The following is a 25,074-nucleotide window of genomic DNA, read 5'->3' on the forward strand; positions in this document are numbered from 1 at the left end:
TAGTGAGATTAGGGATGGTATGAACACAAATTAGGAGGCATAAAACAGAAAAGAATAACTTATTGCAGATTGAATTGTATAAAAAGATACAATATATAATTTAATAATAAGAAAAAAAATGAAACATATAAAAAAAAGACGTCCCCGGGAAGGCTCGAACTTCCAACCTCTCGATGGACTGCATAACAGTCGAACGCGCTAACCTATTGCGCCACGGAGACGAGATGACAGGAGATGCAGAATCAGCTATATAATGTTTTCTGATTTGAATTGAGTCTTGACTTGTGTCTATTACTCGTAGGCTGTTGTCTGAGATGAATGACTATATACATTATATACATCTATACATTGTCTATCCTAGCTATACTCTCCTGCTAAGTCATAGGTATACTAAGATACCTATAGTATGGCTTGTGACTTCGAATCCGCTTGACCTAGTATCCCACATCCACGGTCAGATATATATAGATGACGAGGTATTTGGTCAGATCGACTCACCCAGATAATGCAGCCTGTAAAACTCTGCGGCGGCATCCCCGGCTCTCCGCCCGAACACCACACATTCCAACAGCGACGACCCTCCCAGGCGGTTCTGGCCATGGATGCCCCCCGTGATCTCGCCGGCGGCCCAGAGACCGTGAATAGGGGTGCCCGCGGCGTCGAGCACGGCGGCGTGGTCGTCGATGGCCACGCCGCCCATGGTGAAGTGCACCACGGGCGTCACGCTGCCGACGTACAGCGTTGTGTCGGGCGTGAGCTGGCGGAGCGTCCAGTGGCCGTGGGCGGTGCGCCCGTGCGGGTCGGCGAGGACGCCCGCCACGACGTCCGCGTACGTCTGGATGCTGTCTTGGGTGGTTGCGTCGAGGTCCTCTGCCTTGACGGCGCGCATTAATCCCTTCCATTTGTAGAAGCCCATGTGCGAGGCTGTCGCGGCGGCAGTGCCCTCGTCCATCACCAGCGTCACATCCCATTGTTTGGTGGCGTCGTCGCTGTCGTTCTCCGTCGCGGGGGTGGCCATGATCTGGTTCGAGATGTATTCTCTCGTCTGCAGCTCGTTGACAAACCGGCTGCCGTTTAATAGGAGGATGCCTCCCTCGCCGCGCAGCATCTCCGCCGCCAGAATCTTGCCCCGTGCCGTTCGATCTGTCGGATCGATGAATCCAGTCGGGTGGACCTGTACGCGGTCTAGATCCAGCACTCCCGCCCCAATCTCTTGTAGCAGAGGCAACGCGCCCGGGCGGGCTTCGTTCGTCGACGGCAGTCCTGCCAGGTCGGGTCGGTACTTTGCCAACAGGCCGTGCGAGTCGCCTGCGAACCCGCCAGCGGCGAAGACGAGAGGTCCGTTGAGTGTTTCCGTCTTTGGTTCCGAATCTGCTCCATTGTCCACCGTGTACTCCACTCCCATCACCTCGTCGGCCTCCCTCTTCACCCTTGTCACGGTCGCCCCGGTCTGCAGCGTGAACAGCGGGTCTGCGTTCAGTCGCTCGAGCAACGTGCTCACAATCGCCGCGCCGGGCGGTTTGCCCGGCCCGCGATGGGTGCGCGGGTGGCTGTGTCCACCCAACTGGGCGACAGTCGACAGATCGACGCCGATAGTATCGGTGAGCCAGTACAGCGCCGAAGAAGAGGATTCCGTCAGGGTTGTGATCAGGGTGTCGCGACGGGTGCGTTCGTCTCCCGTGGCGTTCGCCAGGGGCAGACCGGCGGAGAGGACGGTGTCGGCGAGAAAGGCGTCGTCTAAACCCGACTCATTATCGCCGAACGATGGCTGGAATCGGGTCGGGGCCGCGTTGATTCCAGAGGAGGCCTTGATCGAGTTGCCGCCTGGTTTGGCGGCGCGGTCGAGCAGTCGCACCGGCAGCTGGTGGGCGAGCAGCTGGGCGGCGGCAGACAGGCCGGCCAGCCCTGAGCCGACGACGATAATCGGGGTTGAAAGAGCCATTAAATGAGGAGAGAAGAGAGACGAGAAAGAACAGAGGGAATTGGGAGAAGAGAGAAGAGAGGGAGAAGAGAGGAGGAGAAGAAGATGGTGGGGTGATGAGTGGGCTGATTGATGGTCAGGTGATGTAGACCAGACTATGTAGAATAACCATAATGATTATGGATTGATTAGAATAGATACGATAGTATATATAAGTATAGACATAGACAGAGGTAGATATAGATATACTATATAGACATGGATATACTCTATAATAGAGATTAGATACTGCATCTATATACTAGAAAGATAGACTATACTAGATAGCTATACTCCATACTAGAAATAGAATATAGACAGAATATAGATATAGATATATTATCTAATATAAATATAGATATAATATAGATATAATATAGATATAATATAGATAAATATAGAATACCTGTAGAATAGACATTATCTACTGTATCAGCTAGAGTAGTCTATTGATCATCTTCTTCCCTCAACTACCAAACCACTATATCAAATATAGTATTTCAATAATAGTAATAGCAATAGTATAGACTGTATTGTATGATACAGTAATGTACTCGTATTTCCATTACACTGCTTCATACTCCTATGGCGTGCTGGAATAACAAACAATATAAATAAGCGTCTCTCTTCTGTCTCTTCTGTCTCAGGCCTTCTTCTCCCCTCTCTTCTCTCTCTTCTGTCTCAGGCACTCCTTTTCCCTTCTCTCTCCCATCATGTTTGACATCCCTGAGCTCTACACCCGTCTGGGCACCTACCGGGCCTACCACCTGGCGGCTATTCTGTTGTAAGCATCATCAGCATCCTCTTCTATTGCTGTCTGACCAGCTAGTATCTCTGCCTTTCTGGCCGGCTACGACTCGGGCGTGGCAGGGGGCATCCTGACGTTCAAACCGTTCGAGAACGACTTCCACTACGGCAGCTCGCGCGAGAAATCGGTCGACTCGCTGACCGTCGGCCTGGAGCAGCTGGGCTCCTTTTGCGCGTCGATCGCCACCTACCCTCTGACCAACCGCTATGGCCGCAAGTACGTGCTGATCGGCTCGTCGGCCATCTTCGTGCTGGGCGCCATGCTGGAGACCATCAACACGGGCTCGCGCGGCGCCTGGTACACGGCGCGCATCATTGCCGGCATCGGCATGGGCGGCCAGAGCGTCGTCGTGCCCATGTACTCGGCGGAGATGACGCCCAAGGAGATCCGCGGCCGCTGCGGTTCCTTCTATCAATGGATGTACACCTGGGGGGTGTTTGCCGCGTACTGGGTCGACTACGGGGTGGAACGCAACGCGGCCATCGCAGCGACCAGCCGGGAATGGCAGATCCCCGTCGGCTTGCAGCTGGTGTCGGGCGGGATCCTGCTGCTGGGCACCTTCACGCTGCCCGAGTCCATCCGCTGGCTGCTCACCAAGGGCCGCACCGAGGAGGCGTGGAAGTCCATCGCCTGGATCCGCGGCGACGAGGGCGAACGCACGCTCGCCGAGTTCCGCGAGACGCAGCTGGGCATCCGCGCCGAGAGTGTCGAGCGCGAGAACTTCCAGCTGCGCGAGCTGTGGCAGCAGCCTGCCAACCGCCTGCGTCTGCTCGTCGGCGCCTCGCTGTTCGTCTTCCAGAACGCCACGGGCTCCTCCGCCCTCGCCGTGTTTGGGCCCGAATACTTTGAGCTCATCGTCGGGGACAACGAGCAGCGCGATCTCCTGCTGACGGGTCTGTTCGGCGCCGTCAAGGTCATCGCCTGCTCCTTCTTCATCTTCACCATGGCCGAACGCTTCGGTCGCCGCAGTCTCCTCGTCGGGGGGTCGCTCTTCATGGCCTCCTGCATGCTCATCACCACCTTGATTCTGAAACTGGGACCTCCTACTTCTTCCACCCATGTGTCGAATGCGGGTAGAGCCACCGTCGCCATGATCTACCTGAACATTATGGTATGAACTCATACAAGAGTAAAAGGAAAATGCTAATTCTCAGGCGTATAATTGTTCCTGGGGCCCTGTGCCATGGGCATACGTGCCCGAGATCTTCCCGACGCGCATCCGAGCCATCGGCCTGGCAACCAGCATGCTGGCCCACTGGGCGACCTCGTTCTGCTTCAGCTTCGCCAGCCCGTACATGATCGACAACATCGGCTCCAACACCTTCTTCATCTTCATGTCCTTTGACCTGCTGGCGGCCGTCTTCTGCTGGTTCTTCGTGCGCGAGACCCGCGGCAAGAACCTCGAGAACGCCACGGGCATCGAGTGGGAGGTCGCCGAGAAGGAACCCGGTCTCTCGGGCGGCTCGTCTCCTAATGACCCCGAGGCTGGTGAGAAGGTTCTGGTTGACTCGCAGGGGCACCAGGTGCAGATGGTTGCCGTGAGGGATACATATGGCTTTGGGGGGAAGGGGAGGATGTAACAGTCTAGTACATTTCTATAGTACATCTCTATACTATTCTATACCATTCTATACTATCTCTATTGTCTATATTACTAGTGTATAGTATAGTACTATGGCGACATCTGGGGTGCATATTTGCAAGGGCTTAACCGCTTGATTGGCTCGGCCGTCGAGTATCGGCTCTCGGCTCTCGACTCTCGATTGTATCAATTAGTGAATACTACAGTATACTCGGTAGTTACTATATATTATTGCTCAATGGCTGCACACCTAGACTACTCAGAGCTTGCGTTGATCGCGTCAGATGGAATGATAAGGCACAATAGATGCAACGTAGTTACTACTATACAGTATCAGGCATACCTGGTACCATATACAGACCGTCACAGTATTACTGCAATACTGAGAGATTAGATCAGAATAGAGGACATGGTGTGATTTATAGACTATCACTAGCACAATAGAAAGACTTCATATAGTGTCAGTCAGAAATTGAATCTTACTCGGTAGACCCACCAGCCATATTCTCTATTGAACTGTTGTATATAATAACCTCACCCCTGGCGGATCCATTATAACTACGCGGGCCCCCGCATTCCGCCCCGCCAATAGTGGATGCAGCCAAGCATAACAGGCCAGTGATAACTGGAGTCATGGCATTACTACATATAGCTAGCATGAGATGAAATAATATAGATACTCAGGGAAGATATTCGGCGAGGGAAGGCTCTCAAGGTGACAGTATGGCAGGCGTGGTATATTATGTAGTAACTTAGGTAGTTATAAGACCGACAGTAGTAGGTTGACCAGTGCGTAGAGAGAATGCCTAGTTCTTCCAGCTTGAGGCAGGCCTTGGTACTGATTAAGACAGATAAAAGGAATAAGTTATAACTAATAACATAGATCTAGGATTTAGTGAGATTATTAGATAATAATAGCTTTTATTATCTTTGGTGATGATAGAATAGCATTAAATTAGTACACACATTCAATTATAGTGCACTGGTAGGCGAGGCACAGTAAAGTAAGAATACTACAAAGTAGTACTTATTTATTACAGCTTATAGTAGGTACATAGATATATTGATTAGCTGTCGATGCCAGTTCTATAGATAGTAAGGGTTATGAAGAGAATTAAGGCAAGAAAGTAGAAAAAAGGAAGAAAGAAGTGAAAAGGAAGAAAAAAGAGTGTGTGGATGGATGGGTAGGAAAAAAAAGTCGCCCGACCAGGGATTCGAACCCTGAACTTTTCGGTTCCGACAATTGCATAAAAGCCGAACACGCTAACCAATTGCGTCAGCCGGGCTGGTTGATTTTCTACTCCATTTTGTAAATTATAAGTTAATCCAAATATATAAAATAGCGCATATCGGCGTTTGACCTCGGCTTTTGGTTTTTGATGGATGGATATTGCCATTCGTATCCTTGCTTGGTGGTATGGAAATAAGCAGTGATCTCAAGTTGGGCCACAGTTGCTCGGTCGGTGTTAGTAGTTCTACTACTAGAGTGTTATCTACGTAGAGAAGTAGATTGTTGATAAAATATTCACCCACTGTAGCAAGATACTTTATAATCAAGGCTGAAGGCTTGCTGGCAACAAGTAAATACTCAGTAGTTGGCCAAGTCCTAACTACTAGAGTGTGCTGATACCGTCGAATGATTCATTTCGATTATCCTAGACTAGAACATATGATGAGGCGGGGATAATCGTACAGCAGACACGGGTGAGACAATTAGACAACAATCACCAGGATGGCTGCCTTTCGGGTAAGCGGAATACGTACTCGATCCCAGCTGAATTCATCCAGGTTCCATCTCGGCAACATTCCGAGACCGGGGAACCTCTCCTGCGGTACACAGAGAGTAGTATACCGGTATGGAGCGGTAGTATGGGGTAGAGATAGTAAAACGCATTAATACCCTACTTAACAATCCACAGCTATACTCCCTGTAGAACTCTCATCCAGATCTCGTCCGGGGAACTGCTCATCCCACGGGGAGACCTCTCATCCGCGGGGTTACAGGGTTCCCCTCGAATACGAACGGGCAGCCCCTATCTGCAGTGGCCACCGCTAGTGACCGTACTCATCTCTTAGTATACTATTCTATGATCTTATTGCACTACTTTGTATATTCTTATATAAACACTTGCTATATACTACTATCCCTACTATCTGATACCAAGAATACTAAGAATACCAAGCATACCAAGCATACCAAGAATATGGCTTGGCTACTTTATCCTCAAGCTTGTCCATAAAGCGTGAATAAAACACCACCTGTGATTGGCCTCCCACAAAACTTAGCTCCAAGCCCCCAACCCCAGCTCCGCACCCCACAATCCCCCCACACACCCCGGAGGGTCTCCGATGCCGGAATTGGGCCGCCCCCCTGTTGATTCTTTTCCCGCTTATATTTTATTCCTGATCCTGATTTCTATTTCTTCCTGCTCGCCCTTTCTTTTCATTCTTCTTTTCTCAGCATATTGTTTTGATTTATCTTCCTGCAATAACCAGCAAAATGTACACCTCCATCGCCCGACGGCTGTACTACGCCATCCCGCCGTCGATCGCGGGATTCGCCTACGGATGGGAGAATGCGTCGATGAGCGGCATCCTGACCATGGACCAGTTCCTGGACTACTTCCACACGCCGTCAGCGTACCGCCAGGGTGCGATGACTGCGGCGTTGCTGGCGGGCGAATTCGGCGGATCCCTGTTGACGGGCTTCTTTGTTGCGGATCGGCTGGGCCGCCGCAAGACGATTCTTTCCTGTGTCCTGATTTATCTGATCGGACAGGCGATCATTGTTGCGTCGCAGAACCAGGCCATGTTCATTGCCGGTCGGGTGGTCAATGGCCTCGGTGCTGGTGGCTTATTCCAAACCATTTCTCTGTACTTTCCCCTTTTCTTCTTTTTCCTCTCTGATGAACAATGATCTCATTTTGCTTGTAGGTATACAGCTGAAATCACCCCCCCCTCGATCCGCGGCATGATGACATCGACAATGAGCACGGGTATTGCGACAGGCCTGCTGGTAGCGTACTGGATCCAATACGCTGCCCTGAACATCCAAGGCACGGCGGCGTGGCGGATGTGTTTTGCGCTGCAACTCATCCCCGGCGCGGCAGTGGGCACGATCATCTTCTTCCGCCCCGAATCGCCTCGCTGGCTGTTCCACCACGACCGCGCCGACGAAGCCCTGCAGGTGCTGGCGGATCTGCACGCCAACGGCGACACCACCGACCCGGCGGTGCAGGCGGAGTTCGAGGAGATCCGTGTCGTGGTCGAGCACGAGCGCGGCACCCCGCCGCCCTCGTACCTGGCGCTGCTGACGGAAAAGCAGTACCGGCGGCGCACGGCGCTGGCAATGGGCCTGCAGTTCATGCAGCAGATCAGCGGCGTCAACATCATCCTGTACTACGCCGCCAAGGTGTTTGCGCAGACGGGCCGCACAGGCACGTCGGCGGCGCTGCTGGCCAACGGCATCGAGTCCGCCCTGTTCCTTGTCGCCTCGTACTCGCTGACCATGCTGATGGACGTGTACGGCCGGCGCTTGCCGATCATCATCGGCCCGACGCTGATGGGCATCTGTATGATTGTCGTCGCGTCGATGCTCATCGCGTTTGGCTCGCCGCACTTCAACGCCACCACCCAGGCCGTCGAGTTCAACTTTGCCGACGTTGATGCCGGCAACACCGCCGTCGCCTTCATGTTCCTGTACATGATCGCCTTTGGCGCCCTCTTCTCCGCCCTCCCCTGGACCTACCAGAATGAGGTGTTTCCCCTCGCCGCCAGAGGCAGAGGGACCGCCCTCTCCACCTGCACCAACTGGTTCGTCAACTTCTGGCTGGGCCTGTACATGCCGGCTGCCCTCAACTCCGCCTCCTGGAAGCTCTACTATGTGTTTGGCGGCATCAACATCGCCATCTCCTTCGTCACCTTCCTCTTCTACCCGGAGACTTCCCAGCGTACCCTCGAGGAGCTCGATCTGCTCTTCACCCCAGACCGTCGGAAGCTCGTCTTCCTCGACCGCGACGCCTGCCGCAAGGGTTCCATGCTCGGTCATGGCCTCGAGGATGGCGTCCAGACTGCCAAGGAGCTCGAGGCTGCCTTGGCTATGGGTACCGTTGAGCAGAAGGAGGTTGTTTAACTGTTTCACTGTTAAACTTTTTAATTGTTTAATGAATCACTCCATATCACCATTTATCACCATTTATCTATCCATAAGATCTGGCATCAAAAAGAACAGGAATCAATAATCCCAAGAAACAGCAAAGCCGGGGTAGAACGCCGCCGCCGGCTTCCCGCTGTCTTTGTACTTGTAGTATTGCCACCAGGCGACCAGAAAATAGACGTAACTCTCCGCGTTGTCGGCCTTGAGGGCGGGATCGAGAGCGAGCATGTCTCTGAGAGCTGGTACGTTAGCTAGTCTGCCACTTGTCAAGATTTGGATTTCAAGCTACCTGAACTGCCATGATCGCGGATCATCAACCGCAGCGGGTCGAGATTGAGCTCCTTCGGATCGTAGCCCAGATTGCCCGTCACCAGATGGGCGATTTCATGGACCAGCGTCGCGCTCTCTGGCAGGATAAACTCGAGGCCCACGCCCGAGGTAGGATCGATGTACCCGTAATGACCCAGGGTGTCGACATGGCTCGAGTCCACAAACGCATCGGTACACAACGAGATGAAGTCCATGAACGGCGTGACGCTCTGCTGCTGCGTGCCACGCAGGTAATGCTGGCCTGGGACACCTATGTACGTTATCCCGAACGCTGATTCCGTGCCCTCGCAGAAAGATCCCCCCTCCGGCGCCTCCGTGAACATGTATCCCTTCTCGGCGGGCAGCCAGAAGGGTACCCTCCCCGCCAGCCAGGGGACCTGACTGTACACCTCGCCGATACTGTAGAAGGGCTGTCCCGTGCTGGCCTGCTCGCTCTCCGGCCGCTTCACCTTCTCTCCGGTCGAGTCCAGCGCAATGTCGGTCCACTGGCGCTGCTGCAGGAACTCGTCGCCGCAGTATACTCGGGGCTTGACGCGCATCTGGGGGTATCCACGGCCGCTGAGGAAGTTGTTTGCCAGAGAAATCGTAGCTTATCATTAGAAAAGTGGGAAAAAGGCAAGCAAGAAAGACGACAGGATGAGGACGTACTCTGGACTTTATTGAACAGGTTCTGGTCCACAGGCACCGCAACGCTATTGACATAGTGAAACTCGACGCCCAGGAAGGCCGTGAAGGACTTCTGGGCAACCAGATTGGTGCCCACGTTGAGAACAGCCTGCATGCCTGTGCTGTACAGCTCTTTGGCTTCAGCTTCCCATTTGTTCAGTCGTGCGTCCAGCCCGTAGCAGGTGGCAGGGACCTCCTCGGTGTAGACAATATCGAATTCAGACGCCTGGGTCCAGGAGAAGAGGAGCAGAAAGACGAAAAGGAGGCAGAAGCGTGCCATGGTTGATTATGGGGGTTGCAAGAGGTGAGAAGAGAGCAGAAGAGGCAGAAGAGAGGAAGAGAGGAAGAGAATAAGAGAGGAAGAGAGGAAGAGAGGAAGAAGAGGAGAGGAGGAGAGGTCCAGAGAGTGAACGAAATAGACAGAAGAACCAAACATATCAGAATAATAAAGTGAGAGCATCCAATGTGTTTGTTCTGTGTCGAGTTGAAGAATTTCTTGAGCAATTTTTCTCTCACTTCCTCTCCTCTTCTCCTCTTCTCCTCCCCTCTTTGGCTTCACCTCCTCTTCTCTTCTCCTCTCCTCCTCTCTTCTCTTCCCCATCTACTCTCTCCCTCTTCATCCATCTCTCGTCGATTCACCTTCCATCAAACCTTCATTCATCAAGAAGATCTAGCTTACAAGTCACGATGAAGGCCTTGCTGGCCGTGCTGGCCGTGCTGGCTCTCCTAACCCAGCGCGTCTACACAGCAGCTGTTTTTGCTCACTTCATGGTAGGATCAAGCCCTCAACTGCCAGCAGTTTCTTGTCTGTGTCTAATAGAACCAGGTGGGAAATACAGGAAACTACACCCGCTCCGACTGGGCCGACGATGTCTCCCAGGCTGTCGAAGCCCACATCGACGCGTTCGCCCTCAATATTGCCTACGGCGATCCGATCAACACCCAGATGCTGCCTATGGTGTTTGACGTGGCCGAGGAGAAGGGCTTCCATCTCTTCTTCTCCTTCGACTATGCCGGGAACGGTCCCTGGCCGCGGCAGAACGTCATCAACCTGCTGCTGGAGTACACTTCGCGTGGTGCGTACTACAAACACCAAGGCCAGCCGTTCGTCTCGACCTTTGAGGGTCCTGCGCAGGCGGCCGACTGGGAGACTATCAAGCAGATAGTCCCCTGTTTCTTCATGCCGGACTGGTCGTCGCTCGGAGCCAAGGCGGCATTGGAACAGGGCGCCGGGGTGGTCGACGGCTTGTTCAGCTGGGCGGCCTGGCCCTGGGGTCCCAACGACATGAACACCTACGTCGATGCCTCGTACCTGCAGTTCCTCAACCAGACGGGGACCGCCCTGCCGTACATGATGCCCGTCTCGCCGTGGTTCTACACCAACCTGCCCCAGTGGGAGAAGAACTGGCTGTGGCGCGGTGACGACCTGTGGTATACCCGCTGGCAAGAGGTCCTCTACATCCAACCTGAGTTTGTCGAGATCCTCACCTGGAACGACTACGGCGAGTCTCACTACATCGGGCCCCTGCGCGACAAGGCGATGACGGCCTTTGCCAAAGCCCCGTACAATTACGCCACCGACATGCCCCACGACGGCTGGCGGCTGTTTCTCCCCTTTGTCATTGACCTGTACAAGACGGGCACGGCGACCATCACCCGCGAGGGACTAACGGTTTGGTATCGTACGCAGCCCAAACTGACCTGCTTCGACGGCAACACGACGGGGAACACCGCGAGCCAGCTGCAGTTCGAGTACAAGGCGTCCGATATCGTCCAGGACAAGGTCTTCTACTCTGCCCTGCTGGCCGAGCCGGCCGACATCATCGTCACCGTCGGTGGATCCTCGCAGGCGGGCAGCTGGACCTCCAAACCGGACGACGGTATTGGAATCTACCATGGCAGCGTGCCTCTGGACGGCCGCACGGGCGACGTCGTCGTCACTCTCACCCGCAAGCACGTCGACCTGGCGAAAGTGACGGGGTCCGATATCTCCACCGACTGCGGCGCGGGATTCGAAAACTGGAACGCCTGGGTGGGGACCGCCGAGGCCACGGCGGACATCAAAGCCAGCCCGAAACTGCATCTCAAGGACCAGGTGTGCATCAAGGGCACCGCGGTCAACAACTTTGTCGGCCTGTGCGAGTTCACCTGCCAGTACGGCTACTGTCCGCTCGGCGCCTGCGTGTGTCTGGCCATGGGGAAGCAGCGCGAGGAAAAGAACGTCACCAACACCCCGGGCTTTCCCCTCGCGGGCGAGAGTCCCAGCTATCTCGGCCTGTGTGCCTACGCGTGCAATCACGGCTACTGTCCGCCCAACGCCTGCGGCCACGTCGAGGAACCGCTCATTGTCCCCAACGTGTCGGATTTCCTGCCCCCCGCCTGTATCGCCGGCACGGGCGACGGCAACCTCCAGGGACTCTGTGATTTCAGCTGCCACTACGGCTTCTGTCCCATCAACGCATGCAAGTGTACCAAGGAGGGTGCCCTGATTGATGCCCCCAAGACCACAGTCATAGACGTCAAGATCGCCAAGGGCGCCGATCCCTTCAAATATAACAGTCTGTGCAGCTTTGCCTGCCCGCGCGGATACTGTCCCACGGGGGCATGTTCCTCTGCGCAACCGCTGGCCACTGGACCCGGCGGCGTTGCCGTCCCTATCGACCCGAGCGTGTGGAGGGAACCGTCCCCCGTGATGAGCTGCGAACCCCCCTGCACGCTTATCCCGGCGCCTCTGGTCCTCCCCACGAATACCACCATCTCTTTTCCAGTGTGGTGGACGGACATCACGTACTCGACCTTGACAAACCGCACCCAGACTCGCTCCGGCACCACAGAGACCATCGAGGGGTACTCGGAAATCACGGTTCCAACGGCGATTTCCATTCCACCAGGTAAGGTTTTCCCTGTCTGCTGTCTTTCATCTGTCTTTCGTCTGTATTCTAAGGTTTCAAGTCACTACCACCGCGATTGAGGTATGGGAGATTATCATCACAGCTGGTCAGGGACCCGGTCCGATCTACATGACCCCCTCTGTGCGGCCGCCTCCTTTCTACATCACCTATACCCCGTAAGTCCCCTCCCCCCCCAAAACCAAGAGACTGAGGATCGCAGAGACTAAAGCTCGTTGTAGGACGTTTGGCGGCACCACCGAGATCGAATCCGCAACAACCAGCACTTACCCGGCGACGACGCACACGCACAACGGCCAGACGTGGGTTGAGACGGCCCGCACCGAGACACGCGGCGGCACAACCAGGGTCAAGGATGGCGTCACGTTGAAACCCTCGAGCAGCAAGGTGACACCTCCTCCACACCCGACCAAGTCAGGGCCGCCGGACTCGAAGGTCAACTCGCGCTCCTCAAGTTTCAAGAAGGGGGATCCTCCTGGGCCGAAGTGTACCTCTGCATGTGGGGGGCCATGTAAGCTGACCTTATACAAGTATCATCCTTATGAACGCTCTTCTGATGAGTCTAGGCTCCATGTTCTGCGTCCCGTACTGCCCCCTCTGTCCTCCCTCGTTTGGCGTGTCTTTCGATGACAGCAGCAACAATAACAACAATAACAATGACAATAATGACAACGGAAAGAACCCTAAGGACGGAAATAAACCCAATGGAGATAATCCTAATGGAGATAATCCTAATGGAAACAACCCCAATGGAAACAACCCCAATGGGAATAACCCCAATGGAAATAAGCCCGGCGACGATGGCGACGATGACGATGACGATGAGCTCGGACCTATCACCGTAGCAGGATTCGGCGACATGGTGAACATCGACACCTTCCCGACGGCGACAGCCGGAAAGAATGATCTCCAGGGCGTGGCGAGTACGATCTCGAGCCAACTCGCGTCCCTGTACGGCGCTGCGCAGTCCGTGGCCAGCGACGGGATCGTCACTGGGATCGTCAGGCCGACAGCGGCGCCCGCGAATCCGACGGGGGGGATGATGATCGCTTCGATCCGGTATTGTCGCTACGACGCCGACTATCACTCGAGTACGTCCTTTTCTCTTCCCCTTTATCACAGTAGAGCTCACTGACAAACAGTCTACCCCTGTGTAAACGGGTATGCAGTGTACTCCGGCACTAAGACGGATGGCGACAACTGCGCGACAACAAATGTAAGACGCTCTCATATACTTATTATTTCCATATCAGGGGTTAACTTTCTAGGCAATCTACACCACCACCTGGTCGGAATCACCCAAGCAACCGTCGTTCCCCAAGGTCGGCCCCTTTAGCATCGACGGCTACGACGGGTGCTACTACCAGTGGAAACAGGGGATTACCTGTGCCAAAGGAGCGTACTGCTACGAGAAAAGCTGGCAGGTACAGGTTTGCCAGGGCGGAGATTCCGATCCGCGCAGTTCTTGGGCACCGACGGCGACGTGTGCGTGGTAAGTGCATTACGAAGTGATGCATTGATCTGCTCTGTAAACATAGACGCTAGATACTGGTTTACACATTGGATAGGTTAGTCATGTTACACTGTCTTACTAGAAGTCTGTCCTACTCCGTGCTATGCTCCTATAAGTGACCCCTCATCTTATCTTTCTACTACATCCACATCTTGTATTTTTCATATCATCTTCTACACATGGCATACACCTCCCAGCAGATAGAGGCGTACCTTGATCGGATCGCCCTGCCAGAAGCCTCCAGGACATCCCCCGTGCTATGCGGCACCGTCAGTCCCAACAGCCCCGAGGGACTGTCCTTTCTACGCACTCTACAGAGGCACCATCTCGCCGCCGTGCCGTTTGAGAACCTGTCGCTGCATTACTCGCCGTCGCGCCAGATCGCGCTCGACGCGTCTTCGGTGTTCGACAAGATCGTCGGCCGTCGCCGCGGCGGGTACTGTATGGAGGTCAACCTGCTGTTCCGAACTGTCCTGCACACCCTCGGCTTCGACGTGTACTCTGTCGGGGGGCGGGTCAACGAGGCGATCCAGCCGATGGCGACGTCGAAGGGCTGGAAAGGACCGAAATACGATGGATGGTAATCTTCTCTTGTTTAATCTAATGTCCTCAATTGAACGACTTCTCAAGCATTGTAGGAACCACATGGTCAATATCGTGACGGTCAAGGAAACATCCTACCTGGTCGACGTGGCCAACGGGTCGAGCGGGCCTCACCAACCGCTCCCTCTGGAGGCAAGCAACGAGCCAACCCATAATATAGGCGATCAATGGATCCGACTCGTCCACGGTCCGATCGCGCAGCACACGCGGCCAGACCAGGCGTTGTGGCAGTATGAGATCCGCAACGGGGAGGACACGACCGCCTGGACGCCGGCGTACTGCTTCACGGAAACGGAGTTCCTGCCCGAAGACTTTGCGATGATGAATTACTTTGTCTCGACGCATCCGTCCAGCTGGTTCACCTTCTGCATCGTGTGTGTGCGCATGGTGCTCGACGAGGACGGGGTGCTGGTCGGCGATCTGACGCTGTTCAACGACCGGCTCAAACGGCGGATGGGCGCTCAGGCAGAGGAGATCGCCGTGTTCACCACCGAGGACGAGCGTGTCGGTGCCTTGGAGTCGTATTTTCACATCTCCTTGAGTGAGCTCGAGAGGGCGGCGATCCATCGCACGGCTTCGGCGATTCAGTGAGAGTAGCTGATTTCTCTTTCCTAATATCATTTCTATAGGCTGTTAGATTCAGGCCCTGCATATGGATTACTATTGTATGTACTTAGCAGAGTAAGCTGGGTATTGTTCATCTTAACTAATAATGAGATTCTTCGCTACTTCATGATGGGTAATGTTCTGCCTTGTTTTTAAGGCTATCACGGCCATTTAAGGCTCACAATGACGCACTCTTCAATAACAATCTCTTCTCCCCCCAACACGATGACCTTTCAGATCGTGTCGGATCTCCATCTGGAAGCACCTGCTGCCTATGACCTCTTCGAAATCCCGGCCCGCGCCCCCTTTCTCGCGCTGCTCGGCGACATTGGCAATGTCAAAGACGCGGGCTTGTTCTCCTTTCTCGAGACGCAGCTGGGCGTGTTCCAGGTCGTGTTCTTCCTGCTAGGCAACCACGAACCGTACCACACCAACTGGACCAGCGCGAAAGAGAGAATCCACGCCTTTTCACAACGGGTGGCCGATCGCCCTGGTCTGGGCACGTTTGTCTTCCTCGACAACAGCCGCTTCGACGTTTCCGACCAGGTCACCGTCCTCGGCTGCACGCTCTTCTCACGCATCCTCCGCGAGCAGGAGAACCGGGTCAGTTTCGGGGTGAACGATTTCATCCACATGGACGACTGGACGGTGGAACAGCACAGCGAGAAGCACGCGGCAGACCTCGCATGGCTGAATTCGCAGATCGCGCAGATCGCCGCGGCGGAACCAACCAGACAGATCGTCGTCTTCACGCATCACAGCCCGACCTTTCTCCCTGAAGCGATAGCGCCTGCTCATGCAAACAGCCCCATCTCGTCGGCATTCGCGTCAGACCTGTCCGCCGAACCCTGCTGGACAAGCCCGCAAGTCAAGCTGTGGGCGTTCGGACACACTCATCACAACTGTCGCTTCCAGAGTGGCCAGAAGACCCTCCTCACCAATCAGCGGGGGTATTATTTTGCGCAGGCGGCTGGGTTTGACCCTGCGTTTACAATAACCATAGCCGAATAATCAATGCAACGATAGGTAGCAACCAGCCGAGACGGAGAATTATATCCACCAATATGACTGAATCGACTGATTCAATAAGTCGGGGTAACTGGGGTAGTTCGGGGTAAAGCCATCCCGAGCGGGTTGCGGGGTAGACATATAGACATATAAAGAAAGTATCGGCCATGATGAATCACAAAAATATACAAAAAGAAGATCCAAGTATTGAACCAAGTATAAGATCCCATGGCCGCCTCGTCTACAGTTCACAGCACGATCCGTCGGCTGATCGACAATCTGGTGCACATCCACGACTCGACGGGCAAATTCCTGCTGCACCTGCCCGACGGGCGGATCATCGACACCAAATCATGGGCCGGGTGGGAATGGACGCACGGGATCGGGCTGTACGGGATCTGGAAGTACTACGAGGTGACGGGCGAGGCGAGCCTGCTGGCAACGATCGAGGAATGGTTCGCGGCGCGGTTCGCCGAGGGGGGCACGACGAAAAACATCAACACGATGGCCGTGTTCCTGACGCTCGCGTACGTGTACGAGAAGACCGGGAAGCCGACGTATCTGCCCTGGTTGGAGGCGTGGGGGGAATGGGCCATGTACGACCTGCCGCGCACCGAGTACGGGGGCATGCAGCACGTCACGTATGTGAGCGAGCACAGGCAGAACCTGTGGGACGACACTCTGATGATGACGGTGCTGCCGTTGGCGAAGATCGGGAAACTGCTCGGGCGGAAGGAGTATGTCGAGGAGGCAAAGAAGCAGATGCTCATCCACATCAAGTACCTGGTCGACACGCGGACCGGGCTGTTCTACCACGGCTGGACATTCGAGGACGGGGGCCACAACTTCGCAAGGGCCCTGTGGGCAAGGGGGAACAGCTGGATCACCATCGTCATCCCGGAGATGATCGAACTGCTCGACCTGCCGCGCGGGGATCCCCTGCGCTCCTATCTGCAAGATACGCTCGAGGCGCAGTGCCGTGCCCTGCGTGGCTTCCAGGATCCGTCGGGATATTGGCGCACGCTGATCGACCAGACCGACGAGGGCTCGTACGTCGAAGCCTCCGCCACGGCCGGGTTCGCGTTTGGGATCCTCAAGGCCCAGCGCCGACGCTATATTGGCCCGCAGTACCGCGACACGGCCGACAGGGCCATCGCCGCCGTCCTGAGTGCCGTCGACGACCACGGCGAGCTGCAGCACACCAGTTTCGGCACGGGCATGGGCCACGATCTCGACCATTACCGCGACATCCCCTTGACCTCTATGCCGTACGGGCAGGCGATGGCCATTATGGCGTTGGTTGAGTATCTGCGTACCTATTTATAGATAGATATTCATCCGTGACTGTACGGTAGCCAGTTCGTCCCTGCAGTCGTCCCATGATGGATCGGAGGATTCGGCCTCGCCGAGCAGCCTCGTCTAATGTCGATATGTCTCCCAGACAATTCCTCCTCCTTTATCAGAAGCTGCACAGTTCAATGTCTCTTTCAGCACCCAGTCCTGGTATAGTCCCGCCCATTGTCTTCCACGTAACTATTCACTCGTACCGACTCGTTGTCTGCGACACCCAAACTCCGGTCCCATCTGGTTGCGTAAGAGCAGTCTGTATAGCGGAAGAAGCAAATCAGTTCAATCTCACTCGCAGTAGTGCTGCCAGACAACAAGGCAGGAAGAACCAGGCTCTTGAACCGGTAATCCAAGTATCTGTTTGTTCACTCCATAGTCTCACAGTTCACTCCACAGCCTCACAGCGCTCACTGTTCAAGTCTCAACGTAAGCAAGACGTCTGTTGATGTCGAGATTGTCGAGATAAATGGTTCTGTCGGCAGTTCCTACCGCCTTGGAAAGCGGAAGGCGGTCGACGACATAAGTTCTGCCTCGTTCTTCAGGCATAAGTTAGTCGCCTGGAAGCCAGAAAAAGAATACAAACAGTGATTCTTGAGACATATTTTCTACATTGACAATATTTTAGCATAGAGTGGTAAGTAAATAACATGGAGTAATTTATTTCCCGTCGTACAGTTGTCATGCTGCCAGTATATATAAATATAAGACTCTACTTACTCTACTCTACCTCTACCTTATTGAGGCTCTGGCTATATATATTAGTTAATGACCTTATTCATTTTCTTAATTGATACGGGTACTCTATAGTAGGACTGCTGATGACAGTAAACAGACATACAATAATAACATGTAAACAGTACAACAGTACAACAGTACAACAGTACAAACAGTACAGCAACAGCAACAGCAACATGCAAACGCAGCAAACGCCGATGTCGCCGCTTGTCCCTCGCGTCCTGCAGCGGCTGCCCTGGCAGCGACGCACAACAGATGATTGGCCTTGCTGGAGCCGAAGCTGTTCTCCGAGCTATTTTGCTAGCACAGACAGGCGTCTGGAGTATGGAGTAGCTGGCCTCCCCAGCCCACATTTATCCCCAGACATTCCTGATCTTTACAGATAATTACCATCATGAATTCCATGAATTAGACAATTGAGCAGAGTGCAGACTCCTGTGTACTCCGTACGATACTAAATTCGTGGAATGCCGAGAAGCGGTGACGATCGACTGCGTCACGACTTGATTGACTAGCCCGATTCGGCGTGCCGAGCCGATCAGTTGAGTATACTGTAGTGAAGTTGCAACCGTTGAATATCACATGTGCTCTATACTTGTAGACTGTAGGATAGAGCAGAAAGTACAGAGTCTCCCTTAGCTATTGAATATTCCAGTCTCCTGGCAAGGGGCGTTCATTCCTCCCAGGGCGAGCTTATATAGTCTTTGCGCAAGGCGATTCCGTAGGGGAGCGAGTGGGGACGGAGGAGCTCCGGCACGAAAATAATTAGGAACGCAGGAATGATGATCAACTCAGGTAGGAGTAGAGTAGAGCAGTACTCTCGTGCAGTACTTTGTAGGAGGTACAGAATGAGAAGAGTCAAGTGCTATAGAGTAGGTACCTACACTCTGTAGTAATACTCTGTCCTGTACTCTGTCCTGTACTCTGTACATTCTGTATTAATACTCTGTCCTGTACCTCATCCTTCCCTCCATCCGAGCAGTCCGGCTAAGTTACCAGCTCCGCCGTGCTCCACGGCTTTCCGACCCACCTTACCTTTTCTTTCTTCTTCTCTTCCCACCACCACTTTCCTACCCATCATTTTTTATTTTGATTTATTATTTTTTTTATGTTTTCTTTTTCCAAGTACAATAGTTTCTCCAATTCAGACCTCTCAATTGCTTTCTTGCCGGAGGGTGCGTCCACCATATGAGTCCACCAAGTCGGGACGCCAAGCGCCCACTTCGGATCCGCTGGCTGGAAAGTGGCTCCGGCCGGTGGATCCGCAGTCCCGATTCGGCCCGATTCATTTGCAGACCGGAATTAGAGGCTCCACAGCGGTGGTTTCATTGGTAGAAATAAACGGACCCGATCCACTCGGCCCACTGTAATCCACCGGAAGAATTTGCAGCTGAGAGTAGAGGTAGAAGTACTGTAAGTATAGATAATAGGTACGGAGTAGTATACTAGGTAGATAGGTGTATAGAGTGTAGAGTATAGGTAGATAGAATAATATACAGATATACTACAGAGTACAGATATACTACAGAGTACAGAGACAGAGACAGACAGAGACAGACAATACGTACAGAGACAGAGTACTTCGTACTCTGTACTGTACTGTACCCTGTACTGACTGTACTCTGTACGCCGAAACTTCCGCTAGTCCCAACAGTGGCTCTGTTTATCTCCTGGCCGGCCACAGCCGACCGACCGCCCTGCTCCAGCTTCCCGCCAGCGCAGAGCTTTCTCCCTTTTTCTTCCATCCTTTTCCATCCTCTCTCTCTTCCTCTCCACGTTTCTTCTCCCTCTCTCTCTCTTTCTCTCTCCTCTTTTCTTTCTTCCACCATCCTCACCGTCCTCTGAAGCTTCACATCCATCACAATGGCCGCCTCCCGCATGTTCGCCAACCGTCTGGCCTCCACCATGGCCGCGACCACCAAGGTCGCCCGCCCGGCCGCCCGCGTCCAGCTCAACGCTGCCTCGAAGCGCACCTTCACCAGCGCTGGCCGCCCCCAGACCTCCGTCTTCCAGACCGCCAAGCGCCAGCAGGCCTCCTCCCTCGTCCAGGCCAACGCCCGCATGGTCTTTGCCCAGCACCAGGCTCGCCGCCAGTACTCCTCCGAGATCGCCCAGGCCATGGTCGAGGTCTCCAAGAACATGGGCATGGGTTCCGCCGCCATCGGTCTGGGTGGTGCCGGTATCGGTATCGGCCTCGTCTTCGCTGCCCTGCTGGTCTCGGTCTCGCGCAACCCGGCCCTGCGTGGCCAGCTCTTCGCCTACGCCATTCTGGGCTTTGCCTTTGTTGAGGCCATCGGTCTCTTCGACCTCATGGTTGCCATGATGTGCAAGTACGTCTAATTTAATCACGGACTGGGGAACCACTGGATCAATTGGACATCTGCAACTGGACAACTGCAACTGCACACTGCAACTGGACAACTGCAACTGGATCAATTGGATTGAACTACCAGGCATAATAGAGGATGGGATCAGATGGTTGTCATGTACTACTTCCAGCGACCACCGTGTATTGTACGTATAGAGTCTCGCCGTGGGCCCTTGGAGGCGCCATGCAAAAATTTCATGACACCTGTACTGTAACCGTTCTCGTAGTATCTCTACTACTACCTACTTCCATACCTACTTCCTACTACCATACCTACTGCCTATACTAACTGCCTATACTACTATACTATTATACATTATACATTATACATTCATCTTAGATACTATGTGAAAACTCTTCAGTGGCAACGACCCACCCGGTTTCTCTTACATAAGACTCCACTGCCGCTTTCTTCTGCAGCAATCCTCCTCTTCTCTCTCCCACCAGCACCTCTCCTCCCCGTCAAGATGGCTCCCAAAGACGATGCCATCCAGGCCGAACCCGTGTCCGTCCCGCAGATGGACGAGAAGCACGTCGAGCCGGCGGCGCCGGCGCTGCAGCGCCGCCTGAAGAGCCGCCACCTGCAGATGATCGCGATAGGCGGCACCATTGGCACCGGCCTGTTCATCAGCAGCGGCACGGCGCTGGCGCACGCCGGCCCTGCGGGCGCCCTGATCGCCTACATCTTCGTGGGCACCATCGTGTACAGCGTGATGACCTCGCTGGGCGAGGTGGCGACCTACATCCCCATCGCCGGCTCCTTCACCTCCTACTGCGCGCGGCTGGTCGATCCCAGCCTGGGCTTCGCCATGGGCTGGATCTACTGGTTCAACTGGGCGTCGACCTTTGCCGTCGAGCTGACTGCCACGGGGCTGATCGTCCAGTACTGGGACGACAAGCTGTCGATCGCCATCTTCATCGCCATCTTCTGGCTGCTCATCACCCTGCTCAACTTCCTGCCCGTCAGCTTCTACGGCGAGCTCGAGTTCTGGTTCTCCAGCGTCAAGGTCGTCACCGTCCTCGGCTTTCTCATCTTCGGCATCTGCATCGACGCCGGCGCCGGCCAGCATGGCTATCTCGGCTTTCACACCTGGAGCAACCCGGGCGCCTTTGCCCCGTATCTGATCTCCTCCTCGCCCGCCACCGCCAAGTTTGTCGGCTTCTGGGCCGTTCTCATCCAAGCCGGGTTTTCCTACCAGGGGACCGAACTGGTAAGACCATATACAGTATCCAGAGTCATCAGTCACAGAGTCGTCAGTACTGATCTTCTAGGTTGGAGTGGCGGCCGGTGAAACGGCCAACCCCCATCAAACCGTCCCTGCGGCCATCCGCAAGACCTTCATCCGCATCCTGGTCTTCTTCGTGCTGACCATCTTCTTCATCGGCCTGCTGGTCCCCTACGACAACCCGGACCTGCTGACGGGCACCTCCAACGCCTCGAGCTCGCCCATGGTGATCGCCGCCCGACTGGCGGGCGTGCGCGTGCTGCCCAGCCTGATCAACGCCGTGCTGCTGACCGTCGTGCTGTCGGCCGCCAACAGCAACGTCTACAGCGGCAGTCGGATCCTCGTCGGGCTCGCCCACGAGGGTTTTGCCCCGGACTTCTTCCGCTGGACCTCCAAACAGGGCGTTCCCTACATCAGCGTGGCCTTCACCGCGCTCTTCGGCCTGCTGGCGTTCATGAACGTGTCCACCTCGGGCGGCACCGTCTTCAACTGGCTGGTCAACATCTCGGGCGTCGCGGGCTTCATCACCTGGGCCAGCATCAACGGCTTCCATCTCGCCTTCATGCGTGCCCTGCGTGCCCGCGACATCTCCCGCGACACCCTCCCCTACCGCGCCGTCTGGCAGCCCTGGCTGGCCTGGTACGGCCTCTTCTTCAACGTCCTCATCATCTTCACCCAGGGCTTCACCTGCTTCATCCCCACCTTCAACGTCTCCGACTTTTGGGTCGCCTACATCTGCCCGCTGCTCTTCGTCATCCTCTATCTCGGCCACAAACTCGTCTACCGCACCACCTTCATCAGTCCCCTGCAGGCCGATCTCGACATGGGCAGGCCCGAGTACGTCGATGGCTGGGAGACCACCGCGCCCACCACCTGGTATGGCAAGCTGTGGAAGTGGTTCAATGGGGATTAACAGTACTGTATTAAATATATGATTCTATATTCTACCTATACTTCTATTATAACTATAAGATACCATATATTATCAAATTTGGAATCTTTATTATGCTATAGCTATTTCAATCCTCTACTACAGGTAATAATATACTGTAATTTCAGGCTTATATTAAATATAGAGTATTATATAATACTTTCTAGAAATGACTAGATATTAAGGTGTGTAGTTTATATGGTTTCTGTATGACGTATGCACTGCATTCGGACTAGCCTCATCAAGCAGCTTTTCTCTCTCTCTCTCTCTCTCTCTTCCTCTCTTCCTCTCTCTCTTCCTCTCTCTCTTTATTCATCTATTCTCCCTATCTATCATCTATTCTCCCTATCTATATATTCCTCTCTCTCTCTCTCCCTCTCCATCATGCGCGTCCTTGTGGTGCTCACCTCGCAGGATACAATCCCTGCCACCGGCCATGCAACCGGCTGGTACCTGGTAAGAGATTCTTCCCTCTCTCCCTATCCTCACTGACAGCGCAGCCGGAATTCGCCCACCCCTGGGCTGTCCTCGCCAAACATGCAGAAATGGTGATTGCCTCGCCGGCCGGGGGCGCTGCTCCCCTGGACGCCTCCTCCGTCGAGGCGTTTGCCAACGACGCCGTTTCCGCCTCGTTCCTCAAGGAGCAGGAATCCCTGTGGAAGCAGACCGTCAAGCTGTCCGCCGTGGACGAGAAAGACTTTGATGCCATTTTCTACGTGGGGGGGCATGGCCGTAAGCTTCTTCTTCTTTTTTTTTTTTTTTCTTCTTCTGGTATTTCAGCATTTCCAGTATTAATCTTTTTGAATATCAGCAATGTTCGATCTGTATTCCGACGAAACCTCCCTGCAGCTGATCCGCTCGTTTGCAGAGGCCAAGAAGCCCGTGGCCGCCGTGTGTCACGGCCCTGCGGTCTTGCTAAAGGCAACCTCTACGTCGGGAACCCCCCTCATCGAGAACGCCACGGTGACCGGCTTCTCCAACGTGGAGGAGGAGCAGGCCGGACTCACGGCGGCGATGCCCTACCTGCTCGAGTCGGAGCTGCAGCGTGTCTCGGGCGGCGGATACGTCAAGGCTGATGCCCCCTGGGGGGAGAAGGTGGTTGTCTCGCGCACTTCGCTGGGGGGGGTTCTTATCACTGGGCAGAACCCGGCCAGTGCGACGGGCGTTGGCAAGGCTATTCTGGAGGAAATCACCAAGTAGTATGTATCATTACAACCATCACTATATCAAATAAACATCTCATGCCAATTCTACTACACTCTGCGGCGGTAACTCGGCGAGATGAGCTATACCTGGCAGTTCTGGCATGTGTTGCATAACCGGCAATTCTTGAACATGTCCATCTGCTTCTTTCATATCAACTGGCAACTCTGGCTTCTCGTACGTGTATTCAGGCGGGGGAACGGCAGGCTTTCGCTTGAGGAAGAACAGGACAGCGATGAGGATCAAAACTGCGCCTGCTGCAACTCCAATCCCTGCCTTGACGCCAGTGCTCAGCGTGGCTGTGCTTGTTGCTGCTGCTGCTGCTGCTGCTGTCTCTGTATGTGTTGGTGTTGTAGAGGTAGTTGTAGCTGTCTGTGTAGATGTAGATGTAGATGCATATGTTGATGTATGTGTTGATGTAGATGTAGATGTTGATGTTGATGTAGATGTTGAATCCTCCAAAATGATAAACCCCTTGGAGGAAATCTGGTCGGTCGTCTCGTTGTAGTCCGTCCGTGGAGAGGCTGGGTTCTTGAAGCGCAACACATATTCCGCCGTCGAGGACAGGCCAGTCTCGGTGATGTTGATCAACCAACTGTACGATCCAGCAGTCGATATATCCAGGTTTTCTATCCGTATCAGTAAAGTGTATCCATATAGTAGGTGTAGAGATAAGTTACCTGCTACCAACTGAGCGTATTCCACCTCGGCGTAGTTGTACGAAGTCACCCATAAATCATTCACCGACACACTGTTGAGATACTCCTCCAGCCAGAGCGCTGCCCAGCCCAGCCAGGCAATATCGATTGTGTTTCCATTTGTAAATGTCTGCGCAAAACTGCTGAGGTTCCCATCGGGGACCTCCCAGTAGCTCTGTGCCGTTAACATTGAAGAAAGAGATGGAAAAGAGAAAGGATATCAAAATAGAGAAAAGAGAAAGACTGACAGACAGAATAAGTATAAAATAGTCATATTAACTCAATGATCTGAAACAAAGCGATAAAAACCATTGTTCATTGGCAGAGGAAGCGCCGGAAGGGATTCATAAAGACGCTGTGATTCGATGGCTGCAGCCACAACAAAGCCAGCGCTTACTATTAATATTCACAATCAGACGTCTTAT

General features: G+C 54.0%; 12 protein-coding genes and 2 non-coding genes across 14 annotated transcripts; 9 read left to right on the plus strand and 5 right to left on the minus strand.

Moving 5' to 3' along the window:
- Positions 1-139: 139 nt before the first annotated feature.
- On the minus strand, positions 140-221 carry ASPZODRAFT_t163. The gene has a single exon. It is a non-coding gene; the product is annotated as a tRNA-Asn (tRNA).
- A 263-nt stretch (positions 222-484) lies between these two features.
- Positions 485-1,942, minus strand: ASPZODRAFT_76469 (hypothetical protein; the record flags this gene model as incomplete). The annotated part of the gene is made up of 1 exon (XM_022730090.1): positions 485-1,942. The coding sequence occupies one exon, from the start codon at positions 1,940-1,942 to the stop codon at positions 485-487; it is 1,458 nt and encodes a 485-aa protein (XP_022577113.1).
- Positions 1,943-2,631: 689 nt separating this feature from the next.
- Positions 2,632-4,744, plus strand: ASPZODRAFT_162190 (hypothetical protein; the record flags this gene model as incomplete). The annotated part of the gene is made up of 4 exons (XM_022726563.1): positions 2,632-2,744; positions 2,790-3,879; positions 3,923-4,256; positions 4,710-4,744. Exons 1-4 carry the CDS (start codon positions 2,674-2,676, stop codon positions 4,742-4,744), a joined length of 1,530 nt encoding a protein of 509 aa, XP_022577114.1. The 5' UTR covers positions 2,632-2,673.
- Positions 4,745-5,549: 805 nt separating this feature from the next.
- ASPZODRAFT_t162 lies at positions 5,550-5,636 on the minus strand. The gene has a single exon. It is a non-coding gene; the product is annotated as a tRNA-Lys (tRNA).
- A 1,214-nt stretch (positions 5,637-6,850) lies between these two features.
- On the plus strand, positions 6,851-8,482 carry ASPZODRAFT_76671 (hypothetical protein; the record flags this gene model as incomplete). Its single annotated transcript, XM_022730114.1, has 2 exons — positions 6,851-7,224; positions 7,285-8,482. The coding sequence occupies 2 exons, from the start codon at positions 6,851-6,853 to the stop codon at positions 8,480-8,482; spliced, it is 1,572 nt and encodes a 523-aa protein (XP_022577115.1).
- A 102-nt stretch (positions 8,483-8,584) lies between these two features.
- ASPZODRAFT_20375 (hypothetical protein) lies at positions 8,585-9,782 on the minus strand (the record flags this gene model as incomplete). The annotated part of the gene is made up of 3 exons (XM_022727585.1): positions 8,585-8,745; positions 8,796-9,425; positions 9,485-9,782. The coding sequence occupies 3 exons, from the start codon at positions 9,780-9,782 to the stop codon at positions 8,585-8,587; spliced, it is 1,089 nt and encodes a 362-aa protein (XP_022577116.1).
- Positions 9,783-10,325: 543 nt separating this feature from the next.
- On the plus strand, positions 10,326-13,041 carry ASPZODRAFT_76535 (hypothetical protein; the record flags this gene model as incomplete). The annotated part of the gene is made up of 3 exons (XM_022730096.1): positions 10,326-12,393; positions 12,455-12,569; positions 12,759-13,041. Coding segments are annotated over 3 exons (2,466 nt in total), but the record flags the coding sequence as incomplete, so codon positions are not given.
- A 1,015-nt stretch (positions 13,042-14,056) lies between these two features.
- ASPZODRAFT_105044 (hypothetical protein) lies at positions 14,057-15,118 on the plus strand (the record flags this gene model as incomplete). Its single annotated transcript, XM_022720881.1, has 2 exons — positions 14,057-14,504; positions 14,563-15,118. Exons 1-2 carry the CDS (start codon positions 14,104-14,106, stop codon positions 15,116-15,118), a joined length of 957 nt encoding a protein of 318 aa, XP_022577118.1. The 5' UTR covers positions 14,057-14,103.
- Positions 15,119-15,358: 240 nt separating this feature from the next.
- Positions 15,359-16,144, plus strand: ASPZODRAFT_76546 (hypothetical protein; the record flags this gene model as incomplete). The annotated part of the gene is made up of 1 exon (XM_022730099.1): positions 15,359-16,144. One exon carries the CDS (start codon positions 15,359-15,361, stop codon positions 16,142-16,144), a length of 786 nt encoding a protein of 261 aa, XP_022577119.1.
- Positions 16,145-16,369: 225 nt separating this feature from the next.
- On the plus strand, positions 16,370-17,467 carry ASPZODRAFT_155267 (hypothetical protein; the record flags this gene model as incomplete). The annotated part of the gene is made up of 1 exon (XM_022726190.1): positions 16,370-17,467. The coding sequence occupies one exon, from the start codon at positions 16,370-16,372 to the stop codon at positions 17,465-17,467; it is 1,098 nt and encodes a 365-aa protein (XP_022577120.1).
- Positions 17,468-20,086: 2,619 nt separating this feature from the next.
- On the plus strand, positions 20,087-20,563 carry ASPZODRAFT_155268 (hypothetical protein; the record flags this gene model as incomplete). The annotated part of the gene is made up of 1 exon (XM_022726191.1): positions 20,087-20,563. One exon carries the CDS (start codon positions 20,087-20,089, stop codon positions 20,561-20,563), a length of 477 nt encoding a protein of 158 aa, XP_022577121.1.
- A 546-nt stretch (positions 20,564-21,109) lies between these two features.
- On the plus strand, positions 21,110-22,730 carry ASPZODRAFT_76554 (hypothetical protein; the record flags this gene model as incomplete). The annotated part of the gene is made up of 2 exons (XM_022730100.1): positions 21,110-21,802; positions 21,864-22,730. The coding sequence occupies 2 exons, from the start codon at positions 21,110-21,112 to the stop codon at positions 22,728-22,730; spliced, it is 1,560 nt and encodes a 519-aa protein (XP_022577122.1).
- A 518-nt stretch (positions 22,731-23,248) lies between these two features.
- Positions 23,249-24,167, plus strand: ASPZODRAFT_137221 (hypothetical protein). Its single transcript, XM_022724246.1, has 2 exons — positions 23,249-23,480; positions 23,560-24,167. The coding sequence occupies exons 1-2, from the start codon at positions 23,294-23,296 to the stop codon at positions 23,946-23,948; spliced, it is 576 nt and encodes a 191-aa protein (XP_022577123.1). The 5' UTR covers positions 23,249-23,293; the 3' UTR covers positions 23,949-24,167.
- On the minus strand, positions 23,988-24,839 carry ASPZODRAFT_29149 (hypothetical protein; the record flags this gene model as incomplete). Its single annotated transcript, XM_022728169.1, has 2 exons — positions 23,988-24,580; positions 24,632-24,839. The coding sequence occupies 2 exons, from the start codon at positions 24,837-24,839 to the stop codon at positions 23,988-23,990; spliced, it is 801 nt and encodes a 266-aa protein (XP_022577124.1).
- Between the last annotated feature and the right edge of the window lie 235 nt (positions 24,840-25,074).

The sequence above is a fragment of the Penicilliopsis zonata genome (assembly GCF_001890105.1).
Source record: "Penicilliopsis zonata CBS 506.65 unplaced genomic scaffold ASPZOscaffold_27, whole genome shotgun sequence".
In the NCBI taxonomy this organism is placed as follows: domain Eukaryota; kingdom Fungi; phylum Ascomycota; class Eurotiomycetes; order Eurotiales; family Aspergillaceae; genus Penicilliopsis; species Penicilliopsis zonata.

Bases quoted from the DNA above. Each gene is read 5' to 3' on its own strand.
- ASPZODRAFT_137221 (XM_022724246.1), top strand. From the start codon at position 23,294: ATGGTGATTGCCTCGCCGGCCGGGGGCGCTGCTCCCCTGGACGCCTCC. The intron at 23,481-23,559 runs GTAAGCTTCTTC...TTTGAATATCAG, and splicing joins CTACGTGGGGGGGCATGGCC to CAATGTTCGATCTGTATTCC.